The sequence below is a fragment of the Ciconia boyciana genome, chromosome 2 (assembly GCF_034638445.1).
Source record: "Ciconia boyciana chromosome 2, ASM3463844v1, whole genome shotgun sequence".
NCBI classification, from domain to species: domain Eukaryota; kingdom Metazoa; phylum Chordata; class Aves; order Ciconiiformes; family Ciconiidae; genus Ciconia; species Ciconia boyciana.
Genome location: NC_132935.1, coordinates 152,938,927 through 152,964,902, shown reverse-complemented (window position 1 = coordinate 152,964,902; position 25,976 = coordinate 152,938,927). Strand labels below are relative to the sequence as shown.

At 40.4% G+C, this 25,976-nt stretch overlaps 1 protein-coding gene across 4 annotated transcripts in view; it reads left to right on the top strand.

The window, feature by feature from the left end:
* The window catches only part of NRP1 (neuropilin 1), a 116,104-nt gene that overhangs the window by 24,248 nt on the left and 65,880 nt on the right, over nucleotides 1-25,976 (top strand). For all 4 annotated transcript variants that reach the window (XM_072854604.1, XM_072854605.1, XM_072854603.1 and 1 more), the window contains exon 4: nucleotides 22,645-22,826. In XM_072854604.1, coding sequence (XP_072710705.1) covers nucleotides 22,645-22,826 — 182 coding nt within the window. The remainder of the gene's footprint in view (nucleotides 1-22,644; nucleotides 22,827-25,976) is intronic.

The following is a 25,976-nucleotide window of genomic DNA, read 5'->3' as shown; positions in this document are numbered from 1 at the left end:
AACAGGATGAGGCCAAAATGGGAACTGTATATCACAGGAACTCGGAAAGGCAGGAAGTAACAAAAGAAGTAGAAATTCTTGATTAAAAGTATAATTGTACCAGCTTGTGCAAGAGGATAATGACTTTCAAATGTCAGCCTTTGTGCCTGTTCGTAATGATAAAGCTATTAAACCATATGTACTGTTCTTAATTCCATTTCTCATGGCAAGTCATTTAGGAACCACAACTATTCTGTCCACTAAAATCTAAAGCATTTCTTCAGCAGTATATTCAAACAGTAGATTAAAAGGAGTGCTAACTAGAGCAGGGCCAGCCAGGACTGCTGCACAGTAGTTTAAAATGTGTCGGAGATTCTGTTATAAGCCCCTGCTTTCCAGGATTTAAATATCAGCCATAAAAATTCACTCCCAGGATAAAAGTCAGCCAAGGAGTGAATATTTAAACCTACTTTGTTAAAATAAAAAGACATAATTTTTGTAGTTTAGAAGTTTTATGTGTAAAAAGGAATAAGGTCTTAAAACATTTTTTGCAGATCTGTAGCTGAAAAGTAAATCTATTTCAAAAATTAACTCAATAAGAAATTAACTGTTAAAGCAGTCAATGGCTTTGTTATTTTAGAAAATTAGTTATAGCAGAAATAGTCACAAACAAGTTACCAAGTTTTAAAACCACTGCTGCACAGATGAGCTTGGTCCAGCTCTGCGTTGCTAGTGGAAAAACCCCATTTGCTTCAGTGGTAATTGGATCAAATGCTAACTTCCTCATCAGTAAGTTAGATTCTGGAAGAAAAAGTAAGAGCTCAGTTTTGCAATCACAACGCTTGGTAAAATGTTCACCTGTAATGTCAGTAAAGTTGCCCCTGAAGACAGGAAGACGAATGTTGTGCTGGTGTCACCCGTGGGTGCTTTAGTCTTCCCCAGCATTTTGGTCAGCGTCAGTGCTTCGGATCCCAGGCCACAGGATGGTGTTGCTTCCAGACTGAAGCTGATAATAACGTGTTATAATTGTAGGCACAGGCCAATGGAAAAGCTGTAGAATAAATTGTCATTACCAGATGGTTCAATGTTTCAGGGGCGAAGATGTTAGCATAGAATTCTGCAGCAGCTTCCGCAAGTCCTACCCAGCAGGTGATATTTATGGACTGTTTACAAGATTTTCACATATGGCATTCTAAAGAGGTTTGTAACTTTTATGCTCTGCCATCCAGTTTATTTATTTTACAAAAATCTCACTCCAAAGGTCAGCTATGTTCTGTCTGTCTCAGCAACTCCAGGCCTAGGGAAAAATACTGAACGTAATCTCAGCATGGAGTAGTTAAACAAATGTGCTTTTAAACATGGTAGAGATGGTTTTGTGTCTTGTTCTCATATATCTTAGACCCTGTGTCTCTTGGCTTTAGGCATCATTTAAATGAGAGCACTGTTTAGCACCTCTTTCACATTCAAATGATGTATTTGTGTTCTTTTGTGTGGAAATGTCTGTATATTTGCAACACTGCTCAGTTCATGTGAAAGCAGACAGGAACAAACCAGGGAGACAAAGATTATGTCAAAGTGGGTGAATAATACTGAAGTGATCATGATGCATCTATTCTTTTCAAAATCTTCAGAAGAAACCTTCCTTTCCTTTTCCAGCTTCCAAGCAGCGCAAGGAACCTCATTTCAAACCCTTCCAGCCTGACACTCTGCTCTTGATGTTGGGTTTCCGTCTCTGAGCCTCCTCCTCTGCTCCATCCGATTCAGGCACGGAGGCCAAACCCAGTACTGACTTCCCTCCTTAGCTGACAGCAAAACAGAATACCTTCTCTTTTTCTTACCACATCTTATCCATATACCTGAATAGATCCCATGCTAAGTAATGAATTACAGGCGAATTCAAGTCATGCAAATGCTGCCACTCTCATCTGGTCAATTCATTTTGCGCGTGCAAAACATGCTTGCACACAGGGAAGCCACAGATCAGCTTTTTGATTTGTATCCTATACGTCACTGTAGCTGGAAGGTATTAGTACCTCAGAGTTATATTTACTGTAGAAGACCGGTAATAAAATCTCAACAATTGATTGAATAGTTGAATCTCTGATTCACAAAAGCAATATGATTACAGGGCAACTATTATTTATACAATGTCTGATTTGTGATATATGTGTATAATCAATTGCAAATTATTTGCTTTTCAAACATCTGCTGTAGTTTATTGTGAGGATATCTAATATCCAGTAAGAAATGATGTGTAAGAAATCCATCACCTCTTTTCTGGCAGGAGGGCCTTGTAATTCAAGCAGAGGCTCGACCTGGATATATACATATTGACCCTCTGGATTTGAGTATCTGAGGCTTTCTGCTGAACCATCATGAAAATACCTCCATGATATTTTGTCTCCCATAATAAGCCTCTTTTCTGACCGAGAGGACAAAGCAGCTATACAGTATGCAAAAATGGGCATAGCTGTAAAACAGGCATTCGTTCAAAGTCATGAAATAGTGCTGTTAGAAAAATAACAAAATCCTGTTTTCAGATCAAAATCACAACATTGTTATTTTCATCAGCTGGTAATATCACAAGCACTATTCCTTTAGGAATACTACCTGGGAGTATAGGTTCCCTTTGCTCTTAGGAGTCCAGTGTACAAACTTTGGAAGCAGGATGTGTGGTTGCTCGTAGGATGCATAGGGAGGTTTGCGATTTCTGGTCTTAATGCAAGTGGTGTCAACCCACCACAATTTACGAATTCCACATTCTTCACTGGAGGAAGCACACTTGAAACCACATCTCAGCTGCAAGGTGTAAAAGCAGCTATTAAATATACCTACTGCTACATGTTTATAGGTGTACTAAGGAGGACTTGCCTTGGGCTAGGCCTCAGCAGGTTAAATTGCATCCACTTAAATTAATAGAGCCACATCAGTTTTCAACTTTGGCGGAGCTGGAGCAGCAGGACAGGACACCATGCAGGTCCTGCAAGCAGGACCAGAAAAGCTGTGTGAGAAGCACTTGAACATATTTTCAAACTGCAGATTTCAAATTGCTCTTTAAGAGCTGAGATTCTTCAATCGGTAAGACCTTTTCTCCTCCTGAGAATAGTTGGCTCCACCAGCAGAACCTGCATACTGCCATGCCCTCTGCTACCAAAGTCTGCAGAGTTTCACAAAATGCCGGAGCGGAGAGTGTGATTGCAGAGTGTAGGTTTTTGGGGTTCCCTGTTGGGTAAGGTGTCTGCCACGGTCCTGTGCGCAGGACGGCTGCTGTGCAGCTCCCTTCGAGCTCCTGGTCTCAGCTGCGTGGCAGACTGTCCTGAGCATGTTTTTCCCTCTTCTTTTCTTCTCAGCCTGGAAAAAGTTCTATTATCTCTGTGAGAATTTAACTTATGCGGAGACCGTGGGATCAGGACTGTGGCTTGCTCTGTTACACCTAATTAACCCTGGGAATTCATTTCCACAACACAGAACTAGGCCAAGAAGATAGGTAGCTTTATGAAAGAAAATGAAGGATTTGCAATGAAGACGTGGAATATCCACAATTACATTTCATATGATACAAAATAATTAAGGGATGTAAGCCATAATGGTTCATGGCACAATTCAAGTTCTAACAGATGGGGATACGACAAAATTTCCCCATGGGAAAGTGATTTTGTAATTGTAGAGGTGGGTGTATTCCATTTACTTTTGTATTTATTTTAGTTGTGTGTTTATATTTGTATAAACATTAAGGAAAAGCATCAATCTATAACCTCTGGGTATTTTTACCATTTGTTTAAAATGCAGAAGTAATTGCTGCATACTTCTTAAAGAATAAAAGAGAAAAAAATATTAAAACCCTCGTTTTTCCCCACCCACACATTTCTCTTCGCTTCATATATCCCAGCCCTCAGATTGCCCCTCCCTCTGCAAAAGCCTGGGAAAAGATTCACAAGCACATGTGAAAAATGATAGTTTCACAAGGCTGTAGTAGGTTCACATCCTTATTATGTAAATGAGTGGTTTTGGTTTGGGCGTCTCTTTTGTGGTTTTTGTGCAGATGGTTAAATACTTAAACACAGTGGGCCAAATTGTTCCTACTGGAATTTCACTGGCTTTGGCTAAACTACACCAGGGATCGAAATAGGCCATGGAACCAAAACCTACTTTTGCATATAATGAAATAGCCAAATGGGTAATGGGATTGCTGCACAGTAGCAGAAAGGAAGAAGCAGGCATGAACAGATTTCCCTTTGTCTGTTCAGTAATTAATGAAGTACCTGGTGAACGATAGATCTGAGAAGCCTCGCTTTGCGCCTGTGATCTGCACTTCCTCCAGACAGGTAAGCGCAGAGCCGTGTGTGCTGGAGACTGATTAATTAGCCCGAGCCAGTTGTAAAATCTTTAGGAAACAAGTGGTGTCTGTTTTCTTTTGCACAGGATGCCAAGCGATGTATTTAAAGTGTGGGAGTCAAAGGTCAGTTTGACATCACGTACTCTAAGAAAGAGCCCTCGCTTGGATCCCTGTTTCATGTTAGAAATCCTGTCTGCGAGCCGTGAAGCTATTGTACTTGATAAGAGAAGGAGTGGGATTAATCTGCAGCAAGGAAAATTTAGGTTAAATATTATGAAAAATGTTGTAACTGTGAGATCACTTAAGCAAAGTAGCAGGCTGTCAAGGGAGACAGTCATGGCTAGAAGTGACACTTTTCTATCAGAGCTGGTTTGGAGAATAATTAATAAGCGTTTCTCTCTGGAGGGGGAGGGGCACCAGGCTCCGCTAGACAGCTCTGCCAAAGCGAAGGAGCCCGCGAATCTCACCGCCACGCTGGGCAGTAATGCCTACCTACAGCTAAAATGGAGCTCTCGGAAAGGACTTTTCCAGCCTCTTCTCAGCTTGTGTTGCAGATTCTAAATGTAAATTGAATGCAAATACTTGGAGCTGTTCGCCACAAAGCAGTTTACAGTCTCCTACGCTGAATCTGACCCGCTGGAAATTTAAGGGGCCAGAGTAATGCTTCATAGAATTCTTTCAAAACTAATTGGGTTGCAAGAGTGAAAAAGTCTGCTCCAATCTCTGTGATTTCTTATGCCTGTTTCATATTTATTTTCGCAAATTTCTTGTTATGGTTTAATATTTCTAAGTTTTTAACCGATCTCTTCCTCTGTCAAAGTTAATGAATGTGTTAACATTGCATTCAGTGAGAAAATGCATAAGCTGGATGTGTGGCTGAAGTTCTAAATATTCTGCTAAGGTTTTTATCTTCAGATTGTTCAGGCTTATCCGCTTGCACTGAACCAGCGATAATAACATATCTTTCTTTCTGTCTTTGCTCTGGAAAGATAAAATTTGTCATTTCCTAGCATTATATCCGAGTGCTGCAAATTGCAAAACAAATGCATCACCTCTGCATTATTTTGGGGGTGCAGTGTGTGTTAAATTCATTTTCAAAATCAGATTACAGGAGGTTAAATCTCAGTCCCTAATTTGTGCCAACAAAATGGGTAAATCATCTTAACAAAGGCCCAAAGAATTATTGCCTTGATAATAACAGAAAATTTGAACTTGGCAGTTTTATAGATTGGCCCGTGTCTAAAAAGCTTTAGTAAAGGTTGTTCTCCACCATCTCCAGTGGAGCAGTGCTTCATAAAAGCAAACATTCATTTTGCCCACTAACAGGGGTTTTGGCAAAGTAAAGGGGAGCATAGGCAACACGAAATTTAATCCATAGCTTTCCATCTACTGCACCCTACAGAGCCACAACCCGGGGAACCAGAAGAAAGAGATCAAAAGGCTTTAAAAATGTCAGGCAACAGGATCTTATTTAAATTATTAGGTGAGATGCCCTCTTGTTTTTAACAATAGCAAAACATATCACGTAGCCTGTTTTCTTCTCTCCCTTTTATGCTGTTTTTGACAGGCTGGTGCAAATTGCATGTAGAAATTGTATTTCTGCTTTCCAGCATCACTTTGGACAACATTTGAAAACACATTTTTGTAAAACAATGTAATAATCAAAGGTATTTGAATCATGTAGAAGCTGGAGGATTTGTAACAGGTTCTTAACCAGTATTGACTGAAATAAAACTAATTTGATGAAAAACCAGAAACCTGCCTTCGTTGAGGCTGATAAGCACTTAGGGAATATAAGAAGGCTTATCTGTAATTCTTTTAAGTGATTCAACTTCAAGAATTGCGCATTTCTAATTCACATACATATGCTAAAAGGTTTTTTGCATTTCCAACAATTGAAATCATTAAAACCATATAAGAAGATATTTTTTTCTTGTTATTTGTGTTGGCTTTATTGCAGAAAGATAGATACTGTCCCAACCTTATGTCATACTGCAGAACAGTAAAACCTTTCTCCCAAGCTCTATGTGCAACCTCTATGCTGCGAAATCCTTGTGCACATGACTGGTCTCACTGACGTCAGCAAAAGCAGGGCTGTACAGTCTAATTCTTAAAATATGTCATCTATGTATCAATTCTTGATGCTGTTGTTTTTATCTCGGATTTTGTAAGGTGAAGCATATGGCCTGAATATGAGACTGGCTGCATATTAAACTTCTCTAGCTTACTGAGTAATTCATGTTTCTAAATCATGAGTAGTGGCTAGTACTGATTTAATAAAGCACCAATTACCCAAGACTGATGTGCTTAAAATGAAAGAAATACAAATAAAGGGTCATCAATATACACATGATTAACGATCACACTTAAAAGCAGTTTTCACCATGCCTCCTAATCATGGATTTGCATGTCTGTATGTCTGTGTGTATGAAGGGTGGGCTGAAATGGGGGAAAACAAGATCTCTGCATCATTCTGTCTTCCTTACTTACGTTAATGCCTTTGGGATTCTTTTACAGAATAACACAGATATTGCAGATTAAGGAAAACAGGATTGGCTATTTTTAGGATTCAATTCATATGAAACCATTTACACTTACCTTATAGCAACTCTCTGATTTTCTTCTCACAAAGTGTGTTGGCTTAAGGTAGATGGGCAGGGGACTGCAAAATTGAAGTGACTTGCATCCTTAAGGATTAAAAGCGTCAGGAGACAAAATGCATGTTGGAGAGGAGCAAGCTTAAGTTCTGGGTGTAAAGGGCCCTGGTCATACTGGATGAAAGACATTTCACATTCAGAATGACTTACTATAGTGAAGTGTTTGCTAATATGCTCGCTTCCTCTCGTGTTGCCCCAGGTATCTGAGACAGTTCCTCCACGGCAAACAGAGGGAGAGTCATTTATAACGTGACAGGCTCATGCTAAGGCTGGCAGGGAATATCGTTAACCTCACAAGTCTTGATGTGACTGAAGAGGCTCGAGATCTGTATGGGAGACAAGTCTGAAAATTAACAGCCTCATTAATCAAATCACAATGTTTTGACAGCTTCATGGTGTGTATGTAATCTATCCTGTATACAATTTGGCTAAGGCTTTTATGCAACGAGAGGTTTTTTGCCATAACTTTATGTGAAAAGACTCCACCCCACAGTACAATTACTGGATTGTATGCTGATTATCAAAGAGTGAAAAAGCATGATCAGCTGAGATTCGAATAGAAAATACTGCCAGGATTATGAAGGAGGTAGCACATCTCCTTGTTTCCTATTCTGTTTTACTGACTGAAGTATAATCACCATCATCATTTAAAAATCTGGGGGAAAGGTGGCCAACCTCTCACACCTGAGCTCAGGTACAGGAAATACCCCTCTTCAAAGAAGAAATCCTTTGAATCCATTTGCCCAATATGTTTTGTCAAGAGCGAAACAAGCGTGGATGACCTGCTGGGGCACCCTGCCACGACACAACAGAGTGTCTCCCTCAGATAACCAGTTCTCCAGAGCAGCAGGATGCTCAGCACAGGGTAATTCAGAATAATTCTGGGTCCCTCAGATGTCAGATGATAATTTTCTGCTTAAAAACAGGCTCTCCCCCAAACCCTTTGTTCTTCAGACTCCTTGTAAGTAGTCATCTTAAGGAGCTTATGGATACACAGTAGCCTCTTTCCACACCTAAGGATTTATGCAGAAGGCTTATTAATACTTTTGAGTATTAATTGTGTAAATCCCTGCACATCTAGACAAGACTACATCCGTGAGTATTTCTGGGTTATAAAGAAATGTTATTGCTTGTTATAATGTGCTTAGTAGAACGAGGTGCGATGTAGTGGCAAGAGTAGCAAAATGCCATATTTCACTGTGAACGTTTTGAAATGGAGGCTCACAAAAAATACATAGTATTTTAAGTCTCTTTGTCCATCTCATTCATTGTCCATCTGCAAAGGTGAAAATTTTAAATCAAAGCTAAAAGGGTTAGGAGCAAGAATGCAGAGCTGTCAACTAAATATATCTATTTACAAAAGATGTATTAAATCACAAAATTAATGACAGTGGCACTAGTATTGTAGCCATCTCAGTTTATCCAATGCCTTCAAACTCTTTCAGGGAAATATCAATACTGATTTTCCAGACAAAGAAACTGAGGCACAGGGAAGTTAGCTGGCACTTGGCTTCACTGAATAGCGATTGCGCAAGAGCAGGGCCTGTGCTTTCAGCCTTCCAGTCCAGTCTCTGCCCACTTTCTCCCATCATCTCCCATCTCCCTAAACAACCTAAGCCCCATCGTACTGAGGGCCATCTACGTTCACATTTGCTTGCATTTGAGGCATGAAATCTCAACTCTCTCTCTCATCTCCTGACTTTATGGCCCTGTTAGCTACTGTGTGAGCAGTACAGAGCTGTAATGACATGGAAAGTTTACAGCTGACTAAACAGGCAACCCCTGGGCAGCACGGCAGTCCTGCCCGATTCCCTTCCAACACTCCTGCTTTCCTCGCCGGTGGCTCTCACAAAAGCAGAATGACTCCCAACTTCCAACCTGCCACATGTTGGACATCTGCATCCACGCTGCAGTCAAAGACATGACTGTGGCATCCATAACAGTGCCAAATCCTTACCCAGTTAGTGGCAAAGCTGTGGTGGCATAGGTTTTATTGTCCCTGGTGGGAACGTTCAGCACCGAACAGAGTCTATGACATTATTAGTACCTCAGCCAGTTAAAAAAAAGTACTTCAGATATGCATCCCTGTGTTGTAATCACATCTCCAAATGCAAGAACAGCAATTTTTGGTAGAGTTTATCACTGCTCTGAGCAGCACCATTAACGAGCAATACTGTTATTTTCCCAGAGCATAATGCTGCGTAGAAACCTTGCTCAGGTTCTTTCCAGCTGATACATCCTTTTGTTGCCAGCATGAGAGGGTCTTCCATGATCCTTATCCCTATGGGAAAAAAAAAGACTGTCCTTCATCAGTGCCTCTCTTATCCCTCTGCTAGTTCTGATTTTTGTGAATTCCCATGTGGAATTTTCATGGGGGAAGGGACAAAGGTTTGAAATATTTCTCAAAGTTGTCTGGCTGGTGTGGTTCCCACACTAGGCATGTGGCACTCATGCCAGGGCAGAGGACACTGCATGGTATCTGTTTGAGGAGAAATGTGCAGTAATTGAGGAAAAGCTGAAATACGGGCTGTTACATGCCAAATATGTGAAAATTCAATTCACTGGAGCTGTTTCAGGAATCTGTTCATCTCAACACGTGTTGGTACTGTGAGTCAGGCAGGATTTTGCCTCTCCAATAGTCTGTTAGTCTCTTAACATCCCTTTGCTCAGAGAGAGAGAAAGAAGGACTGGCTTTACAGCGCCTGCGAGACCAAACTCAGGTTAAAGCTAATGAGGAATGTGCACGTTTAATTTGTTAAAGGGTTTTTCTGCATGTTTCAGGAAAGAGGGGAGATTATTACCATTTCACCCCTGTAATAAAAAGCAGGATCCTGTATCTTGGAAATGTTTACAATGTAACAAAATGAGGTTATGTTACCTTGTAAAATTTTAAAGGGGACTGGGCGCTGACACCTGGGCGCAATGGCATGAAACACGTGAGCTGTTCAAACAGGAAGGGTTTGTATTTAAAAGTTATGAAAATAATGTTTCAGTTTGAGACAAACAAGTGCTTTTGACAAAAAGTTTGAGGCTCCCCCCACTACAGTTCCTCCCCCTGCCAGGTACCAACTGTTTTACTGAGAGCGGGGGATGAACACAGTGCGTGTATCATCTGGCGCAAAGCTGGGTGTGACGTTGGTTCTTTGGGTGTCTTAGCTCCGAGAGAGCAAAACTGGGGGTTTCCCTTTCATTAGCATGCTACCAGCTGGCAGCACTTGGCTGTACTGCTGGTGGAGGGAGGACGGCTCCAGAAATGCACCTTGCGACCTGCCGAGCACCCCGGGAGCTGCACCACCTCAGGCACAGCACGGGGAGGGTTTGCAACAGGAGGATGCAGACTACGCTGCCAAAAGGAGTCTCTGATTCCTTCTGTGCAAGCCAGACATCTCTATGAGCCAGCTCAGGGGGCTCGAAGTGAGGAAAGGGATGGGGCATTATCTCATTTCCTTCCCAGACTTCCTACTACTGTTTTAGGCAATTTATACCTTTAAGAATGCATAAGGCAAACAAACCTTGTTCTCCCTGGTGTGCGAAAGCCTGTCTTTTGCATTATTAAACCGCAAAGGAAAGCACGGTGTTATCTTGCTCAGATTCTCTGCACGTACAAGAGAGTCCAGCCCAAATATATTTCACAGCTTGTCTGTCTGGGTTAGCGTGCTGCTTGCCGTGAGTGAAGGAGAGGAAAGAATCAATGCTTAATACCACAGAGTCTTACACAGATTGCTCTTGTATGCTTATCACTACTAAGTAGACAAACAAAAGTAGAAGCATTAATAGATACCTGACTAGAAGTGTAAACAAAACAAAAGCCATCGAATCAGGATTTTATCCATTTAATTGCAGAGTAGGTGTTTTCATCAGCTGTGTAATGGTTTATTGCCTTTCAAGGCTTATTTATTGTAATTGATTAATGAAGACTTGGAGCACCACTCTCTTATGGGTAACAAAAGGAAAGAAGTTGCAACACCATTTATGTTCGTAATTCATAGCTACTACAGGTCCCCTTGATATTTCAGGTAATACATATTATAGCTCCATGTCACACTGTCCGTTTCCCTGAGCAGAAAGCGAGGACAGAACCCTGACCTGTGAAATGCAGAAGACAAATCAACATCATTATCCCATGCTTTCTCGGACCCAGTAACAGCCCTTTCCTGAAGGCTGTGTTTTTCTGGATCACAGCTGTTGAAGCAGCCAGGACACAGATGGGAGAGAGCGGTTCTAGGAGAACATTACTGCTGACCTCAAAAGCAGCAACTTCTGTGTGAAGGTGTTAGTCCCGACTTAGGTTTTGCACTGCCCAGATTCCAAAGACAGGGGTCATCTCACAGCCTTGCGGCTCCAAACAAGGTTTAGCCTTCACTGAGTATAGGTCCAAATGCTCAGCAGATTTAAGAGAGTATGTCTCAAGAAGTTGCACTGATGAGGGAGGAAAAGGAAGTGGAAAGAAGACAAACGCGGTCCCATCTAATGAATACTTCCTTGACATTTGTGCAGCTCCCGCTGGGGATTTGAGCTGGCACGCATGTATGCAGTATGGTCCCAATTACTGAAGCCCACGCGCTGTGTATGTGTTTGTGTTGTGTGTATGTTCATTACCCTGCTTGCTTTCACAAGTAAGTATTTAGTACCAGAAGAAAACTATGCAAAATTCTTTAGCAGACACTTGTGGATTCTGGCAGGTTTTCAACTTAGTTTTCCATTTTAAAATAGCGTAGGCCGATGAACCTCTGATGCAACCCCACTAAACTCTGTAAATTTGTACCAGGGATGATGCTGATCTGCTGTGCACATTTTCCTTCCTGTAAGTCATTATCACATGCCTCGCTCTCTAAGAAAGACATTTTTATGAGAGGTGGATCACTGGGGTGGGTTTTTTTTGTATGGCTGGTTTGCCCCATGCTCCAGCTATAACAATGCAGTTTCACTAGGCGCTGGGTCATATGGCTGACCTCAGCTAACAAGCTGTTCCTGTTTTTAGGCTACTGGGAATGTTTATTGGCCACTGTTTTCCTCCATTCTAAACACATAGTTATTTCTCAAGACCCATATAAATCATAAGGTCACAAAACTCATAAAAACTGTGACATTCTCTGTGATACAGGATACAAATGAACTAACTTCAGGCTTAGGAGCTTTAAACATCTATGGTATATTTTATCATAATAGAAATACATTTGTTGAAGTTATATATGCTTTTTATTTCAATGATACACACAATAAAATGGTAATAAAGTTGCTCAATGGGACCAACTTTTATATACTGATGTTTCAAATTGGTACAGTTTAACTGTGAGCTCTATTACAAAAACAATGTACTGTAACTCTGTACTAAACTGAGTTTAAGAGAAATAGTGATCTGTTTGCAGTAAATTTTAAGTATTCACGTACTTTATAAGAAAATGATGCTGAGGATGCTATTGAATTTCCTAATGTAGATTTCAAGAGCAGAAACTCATGGGGAGGTCTGTGCTAACTGGATTGACACACTGGTGTGTGCAAAACCCAACTACACCTATAAGGAAACACACTAAGTTATCAATAGAAGTTTTATTCATAATGTCTGTATGAAATTGGACAACAAATTCATAGAGAAGGATTGGTAGCAATTACTATAGTTAAATTTGCATAGAGGTTTCCACTCAGCTTCCCTGTTCTCATTTGCTTTAGTTGTTTTGAAACGCGCGTCTTCCAGGCTGAAAGTTTCCCAGGCTGCTCCTCTGCTTGAGAACGAACTTTGGAAAGAGAGAGCTAAAATGATTCATGTCTTTTTTTGTACAGAGAAGATAAAAATATACACACAGAGACATGCACACATACATGCATACACATGTCCCCGTTGCAAAACAGAAGAAGAACCGTGGGACTTTTGCAGGCAGCTCTTCAACCACACTTTCTAAGATCAGAAGGCTGAAATTTGAAAGCACCGTCCATGAGTATATGTTCCTTGCACTGCTCTTGTGAAATATCGTTTAGATTTTACAAAGCCAGAGCTTCTTTAAAGTTGCCGGCTATGCATATTACTCATGCTGCTTAAGGGTTGTTTGTTAAAGTGGCAATGTACACAACCAAATGATTTTGTGCTGAGATAACGGCCCGCCAGGAAACATGCCGACTTTGTAAGTGGGTTGATCTCTGAACTACAACAAATGCTTCTTATTCAGCTTTGTGTGCCTCCTGTGCCAGAGAGCGCTTCTAGGTGCTATGGCCAGGCACTTTGTCTTTTCAAGTTTGTATTATATGAAAGAAGTCAGGAGACGTGGTCTTCATCTTTAAGTGTTCAACAGACTGCCAAAGGTCTTCTCAGCATTATGACAATATTTAGCTAATAATGCCACACATTTCACACACTTTAGGACTCCGTTTTCAATCCAGAAAAGTCTTGAAAGTTTTGGTCTCCTTCATGTAATTCAAAATCTTTTTTCTTTGGTGATAGCTTAAGAGAGTCTGCCCCTCTTCTCCCCCTAAAAAACCACAGGAAAAGCTCTAATACGTGTACATGATTAAACACTGACAAGTCAAAAGTTTCAACAAAAAAGCCATATTTTTTCCAATAACTCCACTTGTTTGTACATATGCCTAGTCATGTGGCTGTATACAGGTTTTAGACACAGTCTCAGCAAAAATCAATCCACTCATTTACATGTGTCACGCTTTCAGGCAAGGAAGACCCACAGAAATCATTTATATCAATACAGACAAGGTATGTGAAGACACTAATCCCACAGTGGATTTTTCACTTGGCCAACGGTCTGCCCAAAGGGAATGTGGTGCAGAAATCAGAACAAAGGGAGCAACATTGAAAAATATTGAGTTCCAAGTGCCTAATGCTGCATCCTTAATACTCTCTTAATGTAGTTCCTAACTGGAAGTAAATGAAAATACCCATCCTTTTACTGCATTTGCAGAGCTTCAGGACATGGTTGCCATGGAAGAAAATTGCCATAACTTGTGTTCTAAAGCTGATACGTATGTCTGCAATTTCCTTTCTCCTTTAGCCTCTTTTAGTTTCATTAATTATGGGTGTTGCTCAGAGAGGTTGTAGACAGCCCACAAGGGACAAATATTTCAGTTTCAAAAGCGTGGAACTTATTTTATGTTCTGAACTTTCACAGTTTCTGTGAAAAGCTAACATCTACCTAATACTTTTAAAAGTCAAGTTCCTAAGGTTATGATTAATATACCACATAGATCCCAACAGGATAATTACAAATTAATCAGCAGTTCAAAACTCCCAAATGGAGTACTATAAGGTTGCCATCACTTTAAAGCATTCCTTTTCTACTTTCATGGAAAGAAAAAGAAATCACAAACGATTCTGATCTTCATTTGATACAACTCTTTCTCTGTTCTTTAGGCATTCGAGGAAGCAAACCTGAAGCTTCTATAACTTACCAATTAAGCAGGCTTTTTAGTGAATTCAGCAGTACATGCTAACAGCACTAATCCAACCACAAATCATAAAACTAGTTAGGCACATGAAAACAATGTTTAATGGATATAGAGGTGTACAGATAGTGCTTGACTCCTTGCAGCAGTGTGTGTATATACACGCATGAGTCTCTGTATGCAAGTAAGTTAGTCTAGCTCTCCTACAGAAATCACACAAATGTATTTGTGAGACTGTGTGAGACTTTGCAGCCCCTTCTTCCAGTCATTCTATGGCTTAACAAAACTTCCAAGTTACGAGCCTCTGTTAAGAAGCTTTATTCGAAACCCACAGAAGCCGTTAGGAATTGTTCCATTATTTCAGGAGGAGCTAGACTGGGGTCTTACATTTAAAACATGGTATCTGGCTATCTAGGCTTTGTTCCTTGCTGTTTGCAAAATTTCTGGGAGACTGTTGGCACTCAGTCTCTCTCTTCTGTCTCCACATATGTAAAATGAGAATGACAACTTTACCTCAGAGGAATGTTGCAAAGCTTCACTTATAAACAGATTGGCATACTTGGATGAAGTTGCTCAACTAACGAGAAGTTTTCTGATTGATGAGCGTCTCTTGGGAGGTCATAAAAACAAAAACAAAACTGTATAATTGAGTTTTTGGAAATAATTTTTTTTGGCTTACAAGGGCCTACTCTTATGCAAGATAACTGCTTGTGCCATCTTTTTTCTCCCTTTTATCACCTAGAATATCTTTCCAAATCTAATCGTGTCAAATTAGTGGCTAAATACCAAACTAAGCCAAGGCATAACCCTCGCACCTGAAATGTCCATATGAAAGAATATAAAGCTTGAGATATAGTGAGTAATATGAAAATTACTTTTAATTTTTTTTTTTTTCCCCAGTTTCTTAAGGCCTTAGCTGGCTCAATGTAGATAAAGTAGCTATGAAACAACCAGTAAAAATTAGACTGCATTTTATTTTGTGAAGAACACTGGAAAGTTGGCAAGAGGTAAGATTTTGCAGTGAAATAGGGAGGTGAACAAGTTGTAAATGACTCTAATATCTTCCAGATGGCATATTTTACTTGGGAACTGAATTTAGAGTAATTAGAGGCATGTGAATTTCCTATAAATACTAAACTTCACCAGTTTGACACGAGAAAGCTCCTTCGTCTCTGAAGTCTTTAAACTGCTAAGTGTTTCTTTTTCCCCCACTTAAAGTGGAAGTCATGGATTTGTAAATTTGTCTTATTTGACAGACAGAAATCTTTTTCCATGAAAAGAGAGCATTTTTCTATGCCAGAAAGTTATGAACTGAAGTTTCTCACTGAAAAGGTTTAAAATTGAATGTTTCTTCCCAGAAGAGGTTTTCATTTTGATGTACTGGGATCATTATATTATAATTTATTACAGTATGTGGCAAGCAGTGAAATCAGTGGAGTTTGCCCTAACTTCAAGATCGGATCTTTTCATTGGTAAAATGCTTTTTGCAGATAGATATGCTGAAGACCTTAGCAGATGAATTTTGCTTTTACTTCCCGTAGGCCATTGCAATACTAAAATGGCAAAACCTGGTCCACAACCTCTGATTCTTCTTAATTTTCTGCATGACATCGTTACATTCATTCCCGGAGTGAATCCTGGTGTTGACATTCCTGTTGAAGAATTTTCCAGGTTTTATTTGGTGTAAATAGAATAGAACTAAGTAAATACAAGGTAAAATATGCTGTCACCACTTGCACCCTCTTTAGCCATATATCAGTGTAAACTGGCTCAGATCCATTGACATAAAGGGGCTAATCTCATTTGCAGCAGCTAAATATCTGTCTACTGTTCTCAGTAGAGCTGTATAGATAAAAGTGCAGATATAATCTTGCTTATTTAGTTCAGATCTTCAGTTCTGCCAGTCCCAGGTATTTAAAAGGCATGAGCCAAACAAGCAGAAGCATGTGATAAGATGAAGGATAATCAGATTTTAAAATAGTAGTGATTATTTTTATTACTTCTGGGTTTTGAACTTTTATTGGTTAAGGTACATTATATTTCAAATTCCTCTGTTCAGCAGAGAATTAAAAGCTTAATTTTAAAATGAAAGGGCAAATCGCAAAGCATTAGATGATTCCAGAAACCAGTGTAATAACAAAACTGTTGCTAACATTAGTTGCAATCAAACTGTTACAGTGAGTAACTGTAGATCTTCATCGATGTCTTTGTTACATCTTTTCTCTTTTTCAGGACAACATTGTCTTGTACTAAAATAGACCCTCACTAGTTCATTCTTAATGGAGACCCAGTGTCAGTTAATGGCATTAGTAAATTACTGAACAGTGGCCAAATCCCAATGGCCTTATTCCCAGAAATCTCTTAGGCTGACAGGACCTTTGTATGAGTAACTTCAGTGAATTTTGGCCCTGGGTGAAGACCATAAAAACACCAGCTCACAAAAGACCAATGGAAACAAAGGCCCCCCAAACTGACAGGGATTTCAGTAAATTACAAATCGTTAATCGATTACAAATTGCGTATTTGAATATCCAGCACTTGAGAGAACTGCGGGATTCAGATGATGTGTTGTCTCCCTTAGGGGGCTTCATCCACACCATGAATCCAGTACAAGTAAAACCAGTTTAAAAGCCTCCTGCCATGGGCACTGGCTCCCGCCTCCCCCTTTCTCACGGAGTTTGCACTGCCTGGCTGGAGCTAATTCAACTGTTTGCACGTCCACGCTCGGAGAAATGATCTGTTGGGCTTTTTAATAGGTTTAGGAAAGAGAGAAAGAAAGAAAGAAGGAATTAAAAAAAAGGTCATTTCACTCATGCTGTCAAAGACATGTCCACACCAACAGTTGACTTGGCAGGATGGAGAAAGACTTCTCCATTGAGAAGACTGCGGTGTGTGATGGGAGCGAGCAGCCAGGCAGCAATGCGCCACGCAGGACCCCATGGCACCAAGCACACTGGGAAGGGGCTAAAAAAGCACAAAAGCCCCGCGGTTCCCTGCAGTTCCCGTGCGTCCCGGTGCTCAGGGGGTACCCGTGCCCTGCCTAGGCCTGGTGGCTGGCTGCAGACGCAGCAGTCACCCGGGGTCCTCCAAGGGCCACGTGCTGCTTTCGCCTCCGTCGAGGCGTGTTTTGAGGCCCATGCGTGAGCAGTTATATCCCCTCCGTGTGGACACCTGCGCTGAGCTGCCGGGACAGGCTGGCCCGTCTCCACAGGAGGGGCTGCCCCTTCAGCACCCGCTAGACAGGTCGCCTTGCCGGCGTGGGGCACAGGAGGCCCGGAGAGCAGTCAGGCTGCACGGAGGCTCGGGTGGAGAGCAGCCCGACAGACGCTGAGGTTACAGGCAGAAAAACAGCCCGTTTGGGGCTGTGCTTCATTTTTTTATTTTTAACAGCATGTACTTCTTTTTCTTGTTGCTAATAAACTGGGATTAAGGTTGGTGTCCCTCGAGTGCCTGCAGTTCTTAAACTTTTAGCTCCAGGATACAGATCGCCTTGTGCCACAAGCACGGCAGTAAATCCCACACTGCTAACCCTCAGTCACTAATGGGGCACAAATCCATGGTGCAGAACAACTCGAAACTCTTTATTTAGATTTCCTCTTGCAATGCCTTCTGTTCAGCTAAAATGGAGCCTTGCGAGGAATTAAAAAAAAATCTTTATAAAATAAAGGCAAAAGAAAGATACATACTAAGAAGCAAATTCTCAGAACCAAAGATAGTCTGACCTGGGTGGATAACTCATGTCAGGGAGAGATTTAGCAGCTTGGTGGAAGTGGAACCAGAGTGATAAAAGAAACAGAGAGGTGGCAAATCTTTTAATTCTAACAGGTGAATAACCAAAATACTCACGACCACCCTATAGATGTATATCATAGTAGGCTGCAGAAAAATATGGCATATTCAGATGTCGAGTATAGTTGTATACACATCACTGGTTGTTTCATAGGGTAAAATGGCAGATATTTAGATTTCAGCTGAGTTCTGCATATGTCTTGGGAAGGAATTCTTTTAGGCAAAAGGCGTAAGATCTCGCTGCCCTAATAAGAGGAAAACGTGTAGAAGCGGAGCGTAGCTTGGCAGAGTGGCTGGCTTCAGCAGCAGGCAGGGCTTCCCAGCACTTTCACTTCACTCCCTGCAGTACGAGGTGCTATGGTGCACTTCAGGGGTCGCCAGTATGTTCAGAACTGAAACCAGACGTAAGCACTGTTATCACCTACTAGAGACTGGCAATAGAAAATTCAGCAAAATCTGTATTCTGCAGCTGTTTATGTTTTTCATTGCCCAGTGCTCATTTTATAGGTATTGCTTGGCCTTTTCCTCAAACACGTAACTTACACTTTCCAAAAAAAAGAGCAAGTTTTTTGCAATTCCTTCAAGAATTTGTAGAGGAATTCTAGATTCCCTCATCTTTCCAATGGGAATCTGTCCCAGACATTGTTTTACTGAACCATAAAATTAGGACCATCTAGTAACGGCATGTTCAGGCAGCGGCTGGGCGGAGCGGGGGAGCGTGCTAGCTCTGCAGTGCGTTTCAGCAGGCTCTCACCCAAGAGCCACGCATGGTCCTTGCACACCACAGAGGGTGCAAACAGAAAGCAAACAAACATGGGATATCCAGGAAGACCCAGACAAGCAAAAAGGGAATGCTTTTTGCATCGTAGCATAGTGGCTCCATGAATGTGTCTGCTGATTACCCCTTCTTCTGGGCAGGCATCTCCTATTTTCGCACATGAACTCGTGCTCTAGTCTTTCACCTGAAACTACACTCAATGGTTAGCGCCATGTTTATATTTACATCGCTGTGCCATAAACCCTAAAGGACTATAACATTACAAGAAATATTTGCCACACCATTGGCAGCAGTAACTGAGCGAAGAATTGCCAAGTGGGAAATGCAAATTTGCAAACTCAGTATTCTGGGCTGCGCGCCAAGACTGTCTGGGCGCTGCGGAGGTGACACATTCAGTCTCCTCACAGGGATGCCAATGTGCCAACTGCATCCCTGGCACAACATCTTCTCCTGACAAACTTATGGAGAAGAACTGCTCCCAAGTCCAGAGGGAGATGCAAGCTGCTTTCTGAGCTTCCTTGGCAGCAGCTCCATTTTCAAGTTGTGACTGTACTTTCTTCTATTTACAAGAACAGTTGTTTGTGATACACTGTGGTCTCTGGTAGGATTTTGAAAAGTGCAAAAATGACAGCAGGACATTGGTTTCCAAGTATAAACTAGTAAAATCCAGAGTAATTTCATTTCCCTAAGAAAAAAATAATATAGATACTCACTTAGAGCAACCCAGATATCAGATGTTGCTGCCAGTGTGGGAGCATCCAAGTCCATTTGTTCGCTGCCAAGTGAAAGGCATGATCCTTAGAATATGAAGGTTGTAGGGCTGATCTCTAAAGTTTCCCCTTTTCAAATCATACTTCATACCTATTGTCTTACAGCTAAACTTCTTTTCTGTCTGTCAGTAATTTTTCAAAGCAAAAGAAAAAAATTGAAAAATCCTCCAGTCTTCCACAGGGCTGCATGACCTGTAACTTGCAAAATCCATTAGAAGACAGCCTTTTAGTAACCAAATTGTGTCATTTACAATTGCACAGCAGCCAGAAAGAGCACCATAAATTACAATTCTGTCGCTATAAGGGACAATGGAAAGGTGTGGGCAGGCTACCGCTATAAAGGAGGAAACCTAGGAGAGTGATAGAATTTAATTTGAATATTTTTTGCTGAACTTTCTTCATATAGTAGCAGGATTGGTACTTACAGGTTAATTATTTTTTTGGCTGTATATGAAAGGCTTAGTAAGACTATAGAAGGTTGTTTAATTTTAAGGTGTAGCAGACTAAAAATACTGAATTCAAACCTTTGGGGTTTTTTTTTCTTATTTATATTCTTATTTTCTTATTACATGAAGTAAAAAAGCATGTAAAAATTTGCTTAGCATTTTTAGGTAAAATTTTTCATATCATTAAATAATTCAGAAATAGGGTTCTTCTTGATATTCATTTGAAAAATTATCTACTGTTGAGGCTTGAGCAATGAATGGTGCCTGGGAAACTGGTGAAATAATGTCATCATGGAAAGAAGAGCAAAGACTGTCATTCAGACGCTGTGATTTTATGTGGTTACTCTTTCTCTCTAACAAGCAGTTAATTATTCGGAGAAAGGTTGTCTTGTTAAAAATTCTCAACATTCATTTTTTCCCTAATGTATAAAAACTAGCAGCCTGCGTTCCTGAGTACTTCCAATAGGTTTTGCAGGGAACCTAGAGCTGGTATTCTTAAGGATATTTCTAAAGAAAAAAAAAAACCAAAACCCAAAGAAAAACAATTCTGAGATCTTTTTACAACTCTCCTCCCGACTTTCAAATCCCGTTTTACATATATCATAAAGAAATTATAGAAAGAACAGAAGTCTAATTTAAAAAAAATGCAGGCTACTTAAAGTATCTGTAAAATTATCTCAGAAATGAACATTTCCACTTTGTATTTCCACCAATCTGAAATGGGACAGTGAAGCTAACTAGCTGAGCAATTGCTACTAGAAAAATCAAATACATAAGAGGAAATGCAGTTAACACAATATTTCACATATGTTAATGCTTACAGTTCCATCAGTGTCAGCTTTATTTTCCACTTGATATACACCAAAGCTGGCACACAAATTTAACTGATGAGGTAATGTCATTTTCAATTTAAGGAGCCTTAAGCTGTCCACTTTAACTAGTGATATCATCTTTGCAGTTGTCTCACGGGGCTTCATGTAAACATAAGTAATGTGCCCTGAACAGTTTGGAGCAGAGTTGTTAAAAATGACATTGGTCATCATGAAGACATTTTTTTCCTTTGATCTCTTTAAAAATGTCAGACACACTTTATTGTCCTGTCATTTTTAGCTCTTCCTTGTATATTAATATGCTCGGAACATTTCAGTGAACATAACAGTAGAATAAAGGTCTAAACAAATTAATGGCAACATTTTAATGTCAGTTGTAGTAGGATAATGAAAAGTAAATGAGATTGTCCGGCTAACAGCAACTTGTTAAATAAAACGGCAGCACGGCTGAGACACAAAGGCGCGGGGGTAGAGAAAAGCCTTTCGCCGCAGTCCGAAAGAGGCCCAGAGCTCAACCCAGGCTCCAAATGCCACCACCTTTTAGGAAAAGATTAAACTGATTCTACAGATTGTGTCTGCTCCTCCTTCCTGTCCGGCGTTGAGTGAAATCATCTGCTAATAAAACTTAAAACCAGACCTGTCTCCGCACCTGCAGCTTCTACCTCTCTGTGACTCTCATTCTCATTTGTATTCTCTGGGCTGGCTCAGTGCACCAAGCTGCTGGGCTCCCTCAGCCCGCTGAAGCCACATCTGTCAGACCAAGCCCTACACATTGGCATCTCTGGTGACAGGGCTGAGGAACCCTAACGTGACTGTTGCTCCCGGGCAAACTTTTACCACCAATCATTATTGCATATTATATACCTTTTCTTATCAAGTCCTCTTGGAATTTCTTGATTCCTCAAGGAATCAAGCAAGTAACAAGGGGAGGATTTAGCCCAGCCTGTTCAGTAATCACATGCTGTACAAGTATGAATATTTTAACGTGCACTTCTTGATTCAAATACCTAAGCGAAGATGATCTGTAATGAAACAAGTTTTGTCTGAGAAAAAACAAGTGCTGTGACTGACGTGTGGATTTTGTGATTTGCTCCAAACTATTTGTCCAGCTAACAAGGAAAATAACAGATTTTTCTACCACTGATCTGAAACATGGTGGAGTTTTGAACAAAATCTAATGTTTAGGGATTTATTTATTATTCTGTGGACATATGTTTGGAGGACAGCATATGGAAATCAAAGTATTGTTCATAAAGAGCTCCAGCCAAAAAGACATTTTTGAATTCATAACAGAACTTCACAGTTTGAAAAGAATGCTATGCATTATGTATTGATAACAACACTACACAGACAAAGGAACACAATTTAATAATACAGAATTGTGCTCATGAGATTTCCTTTTTTTTTGTTAATTGGTTACTTTAGCTGACATTGTCTGCAAGCATAATGGACACCATTCTTCCTAATAGTTCCATGTTGCCAGATGATGTCTACAGACATAATGTAGTCCATTTTAATTATTTCATTTTGCTTACATCTTTCAGCATAATGCATTTTCCAAGCAAGCTAGCATTTTTCTTGATTATCTATGTTGTGTTATGGTTTCTAAATTAATTAGGTCTCCTTCTTTCCTGGAAGTTAAAAGTTTCTTCCTTCCATTTATCTACCAGGTATGATTATGTTGAAGTCATTGATGGAGATAATGCTGAAGGACGCTTATGGGGAAAGTACTGTGGAAAAATTGCTCCCCCTCCTTTAGTGTCTTCGGGACCATATCTTTTCATTAAATTTGTTTCCGACTATGAGACACATGGAGCAGGATTTTCTATCCGTTACGAAGTTTTCAAAAGAGGTGAGAAACAATTCATTGTTATATAGCTCATAACCTGTGATTTTTGCTTTCATCAAAAAGTTCACCATAATTCTTTGGGATGTGGGGAATACATGAAAATGCTTGAAAGAGAAATTGTATTACCCTTGTCATTCCAAGGTGGGGCATGTATTCAATGGGTGTAAATCATTATGAGTCCAATGGGTCAGCTGCATCTGAGGATTGACTCCTCTGGGTGTAATGTGATAGTCTTCATCAGCTGTTTGTTTCGACCTTCTTAAAACCATTAGCTTTCTTCCTTTTTTTGTCCCTTCCTTTTTTTTTTATGTGATAATAATTGCTGTATGATTTACAATGTTACTGCCTTAACAGCACTGTGACCTTCTGAGTCCCTGACTTATTTTGGTTAGTGTTTTGCTCTGCATTCCCAAGAGATGGCTGTGGGCTCAGAAAGGACCAGAATACACATGGGCAGCAGATGATGTTGCTGTTGCTTTCACAAATCATGTTTGGGAGGTAAAGGAGAGGAGAAGCTCAGACTGTTCACAGGCATGTCCTGCTGGATGCTTGTGCCAGGAGCTCAGTGCTGGTGAGCACAGATAGCTGTATGGGGCACAGAGAAAGCCCAGAGAAACAAACAGTCCAGGATTAGCCAGACCCATAGACAGTCCCTCTTTGATAACTCTCTTTCTGAGTCAATAGCTAGAAGGGGAGTAAGATTTTTGTTTTGGCATACACCTGCCCTATAGCTTGATGGAGATAAATAATTCATATATTTAATGCCTGGAGAATAGAGGACCAAAACTCATAATATACAGAAAAACAATAAGCTTAACTTTACCCCCAAAAATATTGACTTCAACATCAATGTTTAGGGTCATATTCACAAAAGCAGCTCAAAACTCCAAATTTCCAATACACACCACTCCTAGACAGTGCCCCATTTTCAGAACCAGTTCAAGTCCCTTTTACACACCTAAACCAGAGCCAGATTTTCAGCTGCGTTCAGCACACGCGCTTGGTGGCAGCTGTACTGTTAATGAGGAGAAGCACAGTAGTGAAGTCTCTTTTCTATTGCATGCTATTGCTGCTCTGCACAGTGCTAATTGGGGCCACAGACCTCTTGTTCACCATCTTCCCTGTCTGTAAATCCACTCTTGGCTCCCAGAAATTATTTTGGTGACCTTCAGGGTCACATTTTTTGAAAGAACTCAGCATCCAAATGACACCAAGCTTTCCTGAAAAAATATCTCTATTTGTTTTGGTGCCTTTAGGAGGCTAAACCCTTGAAACTGTGTCCTGAAGGTTCTCATTGCTTATATATACAGTACCATCTTTCGTAAAGAACAAGGCTGAAACACAAGAACAAGTGAAAGAATGACCTGTGAAACAATCTATTTTAGCAACTGAGTGTTTTCAAGAAAAAAGCTTTTATTTATTTCCTAATAGTGTAGTGGCAACTCAGAGCTCTGACAGGAATGTTGTTTTTATTTCCTTGTGTGGTCATTTACATCTCTCAGTGATGCACATTAACCATGGTAAGATGGCATTATGAATGTGATTTTACACACACAGAAGTCAGGAAACTCAAAATTATGGCTCCCAGAGCAACTTTAACTCTAGGTCTTTCCACATAAACTGTATATTAAGGCAGGGAAGTTATCACCAGGTACAGTGTTAGAAATGCTGTGTGTACACAAAGGATACAAGTTATAGTTGCTGTGGGAACACAGCCTTTTTTAACTTTTGAATTAATGCATATATGCTATTCCAAATTTACATTTTAATTTCTGTACCAAATAAAGCTGACCAGTTTACCCTGTTATGCCGGTGAAGCTCAGTTGCTCACACCAGACTAATATGCTTCATTTTAGCATATTCACAGCTTAGCTCATAATTTCCCAGGTATGAGAAGTATTAAAATGATCCCAAGCCCAAAGTCCTGTGATGTTGAGCTGAAGCCTGAGCTGCATTCCAGCACACAGTGTATTTTTGCCCATTATTCCTGTGAGAGCATCCTTAGTTTTTGAAAAGAAAAACTACTTTACGCTACCTGTGTCCTAAGCTGAATTCTAAACCGGATGCTTAAAATGCCACACACCATGGAAATTGTAAGGAGAGACCAGCACACATAATAACTGTGATAAATGTAGTATGGGCTTTGAGAGTAGGAGCTGCTTTTACTTCTCATCCAGCTCCTTAGCCAGAAAGACACTGAAGAAGTTGAATTCCAGACTAAAACATGAAACCCATATTGCCCAATGCTTAGCCCATCTGAAATGTTCATCATTTTGGCTCCGTCAGCCAGCCTATCTGAGGATGAATGAGTAGTCTATTCACTAGAAGAGGATCTACACAGTTCACATTCAACATTCCTAACTTCGGTCGACTAAATTTATGGTGTAAACTGAAAGAAAAGACAGTGTCAGCCAGGAAGGCAAATTACTTTCTGGCTCAGTAACACCTACAGAAAGCGAGTGAAATTATCTCCAGTATCATCTCTTTCTCTTTCTTTGCTCTCTCTTTTGCCTCCTCTCTCTCTTTCCTTCAGCTCGTCTCTCTTCCTTTATTACATACACATGCACACATGTAGTTTCTCCACCTCAGAAGCATCTATTCTCTGTCCGGTCTCTGCTAGAACCTTTTCTGCCAGTTTTCCATGAACATCGCCCTATGAGTTCCTCGTAGCCTCAGTGATCATTTCATTCCTGGAGTTCCTTCGCAGTGTCAATAAAGGGTCAAAATCTGTGGAGGGCATTTTAGTGAGGCAGCTTTTCTGAAAACAGTTTTTGTTTCTTGCACCAGATTGACTTGAACGTGTTTAAAATAAAGCAAGCTGGTATTGAGATACCATGTGTGAGTGTAAGGAGCCTGATGATTGTGCGCTCACAGAGCCAGGATCTGGCTGTATTTAATAAAGCAATAATGATTCTGGCTTACATTTTATATTGCATCTTTTATTGGATTCCAAGAGGAGTACAGAGCACTTTATGCTATGAATGGCATAGCAAAGCTATTTTATCCTGGAACAGCAGCTACTGGTGGGAGTGAGGAGCAACAACCAGAATATAATCCTCCTATACATGACAAGGAGACAAGGGAATGACAGGGAGAGAAGAGAAATATCCGACTAATGTGTAAGGGGGCGATTTAATTATAGGCAAAATGTAA